Below are 9,368 nucleotides of genomic sequence, written 5' to 3' on the forward strand. Positions count from 1 at the left end.
GACATGGCCATCATGGAAGGAGCCTACCCAACAGAGGCTTAGTTGTGTTTGGCAGATCTGAAGGAGGCACAACATTATTTGAATGACAATTCAGTCCACTTGACAATTCAGCAAAATTCTGGATTCTTCATGCTGATGATTTGTACAACTTAAGACATATAGCATTACAGTACAAATAGATGAAAACATAATCATATGGAAGGTAAAACAGATAGGTGTTGTCAAGTAATAATGTTACTGCAGATGGCTAGCTCTGTCCATGCTTTTCCTAGAAAATGTCCATCTGATATTATAGTTGATTTTGTTCTAGCTCACCAAAGCAGGCATTTCTCCTCCTCGCTGGTCTGCAGATTCATGATCATGATGTTGTGGCTGTAACATTTAATAGACATTACACCAGAACAACTAGCTAGCTATATCAGATATACATTTTCATGAAAAGCAGCTCATAGCAAGCCAATAAAATGTATATTATTGCATTGGTTCGACATTGATATCTAGATATCTAACTAAGATAAAAGGTGAAATCTCAGATTTGATCTCTGTAACAGTTTGCTGTCATCTCATCTGGGTACTGCAACAACCCAATTGAAGCAACTGCACATCTAATCTTCTCCCCATCCCCTCTTGATTCTACAGGGAGCTAGCCTATTCTCCTCAAAACATCGCTAGCAAGCTAGTCATTTTACCCCTATCTCCATTAATAAATTAGCTCGACTAACCTGTACCCCCATACATTGACTCGATACCGGTACCCCCTGTATATAGCCTCGTTATTGTTATTTTATTGTGTTCCTTTTTACATTCGTTTATTTAGTAAATATTTTCTTAATTCTATTTCTTGAACGGTTAAGGGCTCGTAAGTAAACATTTCACGGTAAGGTTGTATTCGGCGCATGTGACAAATAACATTTTATTTTGGTTTGAGCTAACGTTAGTCAACTTCAGCAGAGATCTCAGCTTGCTAACTAGAAAAGCCAACCAACTACACACCAAATATTAGGTCTGACCCCATTTAGTCAACTGGTAGATTGTTTGGTTGATATGCTGTTGGTCGAGTGAGATTTTTTTTGTCAAGCAGTTGCTCGGGTGGTTGTTGTCTTTGATGATCTTTTTGCCCTTCCTGTGACATCGGGTGCTATAGGTGTCCTGGAGGGCAGGTAGTTTGCCCCCGGTGATGCCTTGGGCAGACCGCACCACCCTCTGGAGAGCTCTGTGGTTGCGGGTAGTGCAGTTGCCATACCAGGCGGTGATACAGCCCGACGGCATGCTCTCAACTGTGCATCTCTAAAAGTTTGTGAGGGTTTTTGGGGCCAAGACAGATTTCTTCCACCAAAACTCACGGACCAGGCAAGGAGGGCATTAATCAGAGAGGCAACAAAGAGACCAAAGATAACCCTGAAGGAGCTGCAAAGCTCCACAGCGGAGATTGGAGTATCTGTCCATATGACCACTTTAAGCCATACACAACACAGAGCAGGGCTTTATGGAAGAGTGGCCAGAAAAAGCTATTGCTTAACCTGTTGGGGGTAGGGGGCAGTATTGACACGGCCGGATAAAAAACGTACCCGATTTAATCTGGTTACTACTCCTGCCCAGTAACTAGAATATGCATATAATTATTGACTTTGGATAGAAAACACCCTAAAGTTTCTAAAACTGTTTGAATGGTGTCTGTGAGTATAACAGAACTCATATGGCAGGCAAAAACCTGAGAAGATTCTGTACAGGAAGTGGCCTGTCTGACAAGTTGTTGTTCATCTTGGCTCTTTTTATTGAAGACTGAGGATCTTTGCTGTAACGTGACACTTCCTACGGCTCCCATAGGCTCTCAGAGCCCGGGAAAAAGCTGAATGATATCGAGGCAGCCCCAGGCTGAAACACATTTACGCTTTTGGCGAGTGGCCGATCAGAGGACAATGGGCTGAGGCGTGTGCCCGAGTCGACCCCGTGCTTTATTTTCTTTCGTCTGTTTACCTAAATGCAGATTCCCGGTCGGAATATTATCGCTTTTTTAGGAGAAAAATGGCATAAAAATTGATTTTAAACAGCGGTTGACATGCTTCGAAGTACGGTAATGGAATATTTCAAAAAAAATTGTCACGAAATTCGCCGTGCTCGTCACCCTTCTTTACCCTTTCGGATATTGTCTTGAACGCACGAACAAAACGCCGCTGTTTGGATATAACTATGGATTATTTGGGACCAAACCAACATTTGTTATTGAAGTAGAAGTCCTGGGAGTGCATTCTGACGCAAGCGTCCCACCTAGCCCATAGAGGTTAATCTTTTATTTTTATTGGCCAGTCTGAGATATGGCTTTTTCTTTGCAACTCTGCCTAGAAGGCCAGCATCCCGGAGAAGCCTCTTCACTGTTGACTTTGAGACTGGTGTTTTGTGGGTACTATTTAATGAAGCTGCCAGTTGAGGTGTCTGTTTCTCAAACTAGACAATCTTGCTCAGTTGTGCACCGGGGCCTCCCACTCTTTCTATTCTGGTTAGAGCCAGTTTTCGCTGTTCTGTGAAGGGAGTAGTACACAGTGTTGTACGTACGTTATCTTCAGTTTCACACAATCTTTGACAGCCATGAGTTCACATTTATTCTTGTTAAGACATGGACCAGCTGCTTTGGAAAAGTAAATCACTTCGCATTGAAGCAGTGTGTCCCCTGTCGGGAATCACTGATGTAAAAAAAAAAAAAAAAAAAGGCTTCTACGTCATTTCCTGTGTTGATATAACGTGATACGAAAGTGACGTGACCAGCATTTTCAAATTGTCTGGCGCATTCATTGAGCTAGCTGTAACAGAACGGGCGCTTTCTAAAGCAAGTTTCTCTGTTATCATTGAGTACAATATACGGGAAGAAAGCTGATTAATATAGTAATAAAACAAAGCTGTGGAGGTGAGTTAAATAGCTACGTCTTTCCCTGCTGACAGTTCTGGAGCTGGGATAACGTTACTCTTTTCAGCTACAACCGGAAAGGATTTTCATAGCAGGTTAGGAGAGCATTTTCGCTAACCCTTTTCCTAACCTTAACCTATTTCTCCTAACTTTCTACGTGTATTGAAGTGGCGTGAATTTATATTTGACTTCATAGCCAGTCACTAGCCAGCTGTTGGCTTGTTGTGTAATTTGGATATATGTATTGCTAAAAGTGACCATTTTCGTTGCAACACAGTTTGATGGCATCGAAAATTCCTAGATGGGGACAGAATACGTGTAAGTTATTTTCCCTTCAGTTTCTACATTCACACAATTCGCCTCCACCGCAAGCCTCCGGGATTGCAGTGTTTTCGGTGTTTGTCTTGTCATTCAACAACAAAAATGCAACTAGTAAGCATCTTGCCTCATAGCCTGGAAACCCGATATTGAATTATAGGTCGGGCAGAAATAAGCCTTTGGCTCAGGACAATTCCCCTCACAAACCTCCACAAGCCAGAATGTGAGGCATATCCACATGAAAGTATAATTACTTTGTTCCCAATACTCTGGTAGTGCATTCAGATTTCTATAACCTGCAGCCTGCGCATAAAAAACGTTCATGTTGTGCACGTGTTTACACGGTTAAGTTGAATTTAATTATGCTTTCCTGATCAAAATGCAAGTTTATGGCTCACGTTGAATACAATGAAATTCAACATCTGTCTCCAGGCTACTTGGCTAATTTTAATTTCGCATTTTGTTCATTACCTATCAGCTGTGCGACCTGGTGACAGTGCTGCAGAAGTGAAGAGGGCGGCCAATAAATACGTTTTCAAAGAGACTGCTGTACCAAAAACTGCTATTTTAAAGCCTCTCAATGAGAATGTACCAAGGTGACTAACTTTTAATTTACAATGGGAAGATAACATCTTGCCTATACATAGTCTTAACAAAGGCTATCTACCTTCTCTTTTCTTTCCAGAAAGAATGTTGTAGCCAAAGTGCATAAAAGGTAAGATACTCTTTTATAAGTTGGGAGAAATACATTTGACAATTACATTCTCATAGCATTGTCATTGTTTTAATAGACGTTCCGCCAGATATGGGCAGCAGTCAGAACTCAAGAGCCATAATGAACTTTTACTGGAAGCCAATGAAGAACTGCAGAAAAACCTTACAGAAACACAGGCAAGTTCGTTAAAGGGATGATTTACTATGTTCCAAATGTAGGCTATATGTGAACAAAATGCACTAGGGTTTTTCAATGGCCTATTGAATGGAATGTCTTAGGAAGGAGAATAGTCACTGTTCTCTGTTTGGTTCAGGGCTGTATTGTGCACTTTCACTGTAGTCTGTTAGTTTGTAAACAACACAAGCCTTTTTAATTTTGCAGCAAAAAGTTGCCCAGCTGGAGCAACAATACAGTGACCTCCAAGGAACCAATGCAGACATCCAGAAACAACTGAAGGATTGCCATGTGCTACTAGTTGCTGGAAATATTGATCCAGGTAATCATTAGATGACAAGAATTGGTTCACCCTTACAGGTTGAGTGTTTATTTGGACAGTTTGGTGAGCTTTCTAAAGATTGCTTTAACCTTTCTTCTGACTTTATTTCTCAGTTTTGGGAGAGAAAATTGGAGAAACTGCACAGCAAAATGAGGATCGACAAAGAGAGGTGGTGGTAAGGTCTTGTTTTTTTCAGCCATATTGTTGAACTTCAGTCTGATTACTTGGACTCAAATGTTACTCAGGTCCTTGTTTGCAGGAATCTGGCTTTGTAATTGTGTTTAGTGATTTCTTTCAAATGGATCTCTCCCAACAATGCAGAACGTATCCCAAGATCTGTTACGTGAACTGCGGACATTTGGTGACATGGCAACAAAACAAAGTGCACAACTAACAGTAAGTTCCATATGTTTGATTGACATGAAAGCAGAATTGCCAGTAATCCTGTATGCCAGTCTGTCTAGAGCTTGTTTGCAATTAATTTCCAGGAGTTTCAAAAGACCATGAAGGCTTTCACTGATTCTCAGGAGCGTCTGGTGCAGGAGAGGGAGAATTTCTCCTTGGAAGTTGAAGAAATGGAGAAGGCTCTTGAGGAAGCAGAGCTGCTCTTATTGGAGTAGATATTGTATGTGTGTCTTTGATTTTAATGTAAATGTAATAAACATTGTCTTTCAACTAACTTTGATAAGTCATTTTGATCATTACTACTTGCAAAAGTTGTTTTCACTTAGTCATTTTATTCATCTAGAAGACTGCACATTTTAAAAGCGATTGAACTTGTTATCTTGCTTGACTTATTTTTATTGATTTCGTTCTTGTATATTAAACTTTTCAATTTATCCCATGGTAATTCAGGTCCGTTTCTTGTAAGGGGGGAAAAAAGAAGCGATTTCTTAAAGTCCAAGTTTTTGCACAACTTTTATTTTGAAATTCGTTAAACGAAAGCTGCCTACCGGAAGTTAGACGCAAGTCTGCACACACTGCTCGCAGATTGACTACACTAACCCAAGAACCCTTTTTTTTGTCGGGATAGACTGAAGAAACCATAGCTACATGCGTTCTTTTGTATCTTAAATATCTGTGTTGAATGACTGCATAGCTGGCAATTTACTGTCTTGAACTAGATTACCTTGCTAGCCTAGATTGCCATTGGGCATTTCTAGCTATGTGTAGTTAATGTAATGTAGGTGTCCTGGATTGATGGCAGTCAGGACACAATTATGGTGCATTCGACAGAGCGTACTGCCCTGTAGGGTCTTGCGGCCGGTGGAGTTGCCGTGACGCAACCTAACAGATGCTGGTTAACTACTTACCAGGGATGTTTTATGTTAGGGAGGTAGGCAAGAATGCACTTCTATCTTGGTTATTCCTATGCGGTGCCATTCCGACAACATAAAAAATAGATTATTTCAAAGGACAATTGACTTTCAAAAAACCGTATTCGTAAAGCTCGGGCATTTACAGGGTGGAACCTAACAGGGACATTTTGAGCCTAAATTAGATATAAATCTGAGTGCGCAAGATTTAGCTAGCATAATGGTGAACACTTGAACAGGATTTATTTATCTATCGAACAACATTTAAAAAATTATAATAAGTAGCCTAACGGTTTGAGCGGGACATAGACTAACAGGTGACAAATGGATACAAGTGTGTTTTATAATTATTTAGCTTTGCGCCATAGTTTTCCCAACAAAGAAATTATGACACTTATGACAAGGGGTTTTCTTAAATGGAGAATTACTACAAACTAACATCGGGGACATACAGAAAATCTTGAAATAATACCATTTTTATTGATAACACTAACTATAAAAGAGATTTTAAACATTTATTGGCTTCTATTTCTTGTGGCACTCTATAAATAGCACCTGGGGAAAACCACCTACATCCACTGAGACATGGGTTTAAATTGATATCCATATTTGGTGTTAAGGTAAGGACAGTTGACCTTATTTAAAGCATTTTGTAATCCACATTTTACACCAAATAAGAACTGATATTCCATTGGGACAGAAAAGGCACTGCCTAGTAGGAATGACCCAGTTATCTAAGCCAGGGTAAAATTGTAGAGGCAAAGATAACTAGCTAGTTAACCCTTTGTCTGTGGTAGAGGGAATCTTTACTTTAATGAATTTAGTTTTAAGTCGAGGCCACCATCCAAATGCAACTTTGCCTAAATTGTGTGGCTAGTTTGCTTCCTAGCTATCCACTTTGTCATGGGTAAAATGGCTATAGCCTATTGCATTTGCCACAGTCTCCAAATGTAGACTTGGCTAAGCTAGAAATGTCAGACATGCCAGTAAATCATTTGTGGATGAGACTGATGTGCCAATGCCTATTTTGTAAAATGATATGCTGGTTTTTGGCAGGAATACATGCTATGGAAATACCATGTAACCAGATGAAAGGAATTCAACCTGCACTGTTCTTTGTGAACATGACAGATTTCCAAGAGCTAAATGTTACCCTAAACAGGATGAAATGCTTATGTGAGGATGATTTGCTTGGCTTTCAAGTCAAACACTTTCAGCTCCTTGACTTGAGCAGCATCCAACTGAATAGTATGACTCCACGTGGCTTTGACTGGAAAATATGCAGACATCCCTTGAGTTTGAGTTTATTTTATTTTTTACAGGGACAGTGCACATTTATCAACGTTTCAGTAAAAGTGCCGGTTTTAGCCAGCCGGCTAATTATTAAAAACAATTACAATATAGACAATCATTGAACAGTGAGCACACGCAGAGTAACATAGGACAAGCAAGACATAGCATACAGACAGAGCAACATAGTACAAGCAAGATGTAGCATACAGACAGAGCAACATAGAACAAAAAGCAACAACACAAAATCCATAAAAACAACAGTGTTTCCACACCTCACAAGCTACAGACAACAGCATCGAAAGCCTTCCTTAGGTCCAGAAACACAGCCCCAACAACGCCCCCTTTGTCCATCTTGGACTTCACATTTTCCAGAAGAAAGCAGTTGGCTGTTTCTGTGGAGTGTTTCGCTCTGAAGCCAAACTGCATGGAGTGTAATGTGAAGGGGCTGTTGTTGAGGTGGGAAATCAGTTGTTCTGCTACACACTTTTCAACAACCTTTGACAACCTTATACTAATGGGCCTGTAGTTACTCACGTCAGCAGGGTCACCGATTTAAAGATGGCCATTATTATGGCTGACTTCCATACCCTTGGAAACACCCCCAGACCAATAGATGTGTTGGTGACCTTAGTAATGGGGCCAATGAGTGACTCTTTGTAGTTTTTAAGAAAGGTAGAGTCCAGCCCAAACACATCTTTGGATTTAGAGTTCTTTAGTGAGCTAATCACCTTGTTCACCTTTGACTCAGAAACCTCCCTTATGATGAAAACAGGTTGAGTGACATTCACTAGCACTGAGCCCAATAAACCAGTGGAGGGGTTCTGTGTCAGTACCTTGACAGAGTCAATAAAGTAGGAATTGAAGGCTATTGCTATTTTGACTGCATCCTGTGTTAGATTCTTATTCACCATGATTTCTAGTCTTTTTGCATTATTACTGTGGTCTTTCCCTGTTAACTTTTTTAGATTCTCCCAGATCAATTTAGAATTTCCCTGTGCCTCACCAATTATGTTAATAAAAAAGTTTGCCTTGGCCTGTCTGATTTCTTTCGTCACCTTATTTCTCAACATGGTAAACCTACGTCTGTCATGCTGTAATTTGAATTTTAGGGCTGTTTTTAGAGCATAATCTCGTTCTTTCATCAATTTCCAAATTTCTCCATTTAGCCAAGGAAGAGTGCTCTTTTGGCCAGGTTTGGATTTGATTTTCTTTAGGAAACCATTTATTGTAGCCTGGATTGTGGATAGAAAAACCTCACTATCAGCTTCCACGTCTGTATAGGACAAGAGATCATTCTAGTTAATTCCATTAATTGCGTTTTCAAAATAGTTTAATTCACTCTTAGGTATTCTTAGTTGATCCGGCTTTCTAACAGTAGAGAGCTTAAACCTGCTCTTAAACAGCTTTCTGGCTATAAGTGTCAGATTATGATCAGATAGCCCAGTAAGCATATTGAATGATTTAGTCACTCTCTCTGGTTTATTACTGAACACCAAATCAATCTGTGTTTTAGAGCAACAAGTCACCCTGGTTGGCCCTTTAACGAGCTGTGTAAGGTCAAAGGTATTAGTGATCCGTTTGAGGGTTTTCCTACAAGCCTTGTCTTCATAATTAATATTAAAATCTCCCATTAAGATGACCTCCTTCCCAAAATCACATTCCCTAAGCATGTTATAAAACTGATCAAAAAACACACTTTTGGTGGAAGGTGGTCTATACATTCCAATAAGGGTAAAGGACATTTGGGGAGACAGCTTTGATTGTGCCTGGGCACATGGAGAGTTTTTATGGAGCCATGTCTCTGAGAGACAGAGGAAGTCAAGGTTGGAGTCTGTGAGTAGATGTTGAATTTGATCACTTTTTGGAATGACACTACGAATGTTCAAGTGCCCTCCTAGTAGTCCCTTGGGCTTAGGCCGCGGGTCCCAGATGACTCGAGAGTGATTGACACATTGAAAAAAGTTTAATTTTCTGTGTTTTCTGACAGCTGGGTTTAGGCCGTTTTGTTTCGTTTTGATTAGGGGCAGTTCGGTAGCGGAATTAACAATCCCTCCCGCTTGCACTGGATGCGGAGAACTAATTAAAAAACAGCTTACAGAACATGTCCATGGAGATACTTGACTTACCGTCCAATGGATTCAATGTGGACAAGGCAAAACAGTTTTTCAGTGCAATCCGAGGGACTCAGATTTTTGACTTTAAAATGTATGCCAAACAAAAACAATGGATTTCAAACCATGAAACCCTATGCACAATGACTAATTGGACAATTTACACAGATTCAAGGTTTGGTAACAGAATTACTGAAAAATCTCCCTCAGATTTATT

General features: G+C 40.1%; 1 protein-coding gene across 2 annotated transcripts; it reads left to right on the forward strand.

The window, feature by feature from the left end:
• Positions 1 to 2,785: 2,785 nt before the first annotated feature.
• LOC115166439 (uncharacterized) lies at positions 2,786 to 5,119 on the forward strand. Of its 2 annotated transcripts, none has more exons than XM_029720336.1 (9): positions 2,786 to 2,997; positions 3,180 to 3,220; positions 3,699 to 3,816; positions 3,906 to 3,935; positions 4,012 to 4,111; positions 4,317 to 4,431; positions 4,545 to 4,606; positions 4,753 to 4,827; positions 4,920 to 5,119. In XM_029720336.1, the coding sequence occupies exons 2-9, from the start codon at positions 3,184 to 3,186 to the stop codon at positions 5,049 to 5,051; spliced, it is 669 nt and encodes a 222-aa protein (XP_029576196.1). In that variant the 5' UTR covers positions 2,786 to 2,997; positions 3,180 to 3,183; the 3' UTR covers positions 5,052 to 5,119. The 2 variants fall into 2 exon arrangements, with proteins under 2 accessions (XP_029576196.1, XP_029576197.1); XM_029720337.1 differs by having other exon boundaries at positions 2,786 to 2,902.
• The last annotated feature ends 4,249 nt before the right edge of the window (positions 5,120 to 9,368 follow it).

This window comes from Salmo trutta, chromosome 28 (assembly GCF_901001165.1).
Source record: "Salmo trutta chromosome 28, fSalTru1.1, whole genome shotgun sequence".
Classification (NCBI taxonomy): domain Eukaryota; kingdom Metazoa; phylum Chordata; class Actinopteri; order Salmoniformes; family Salmonidae; genus Salmo; species Salmo trutta.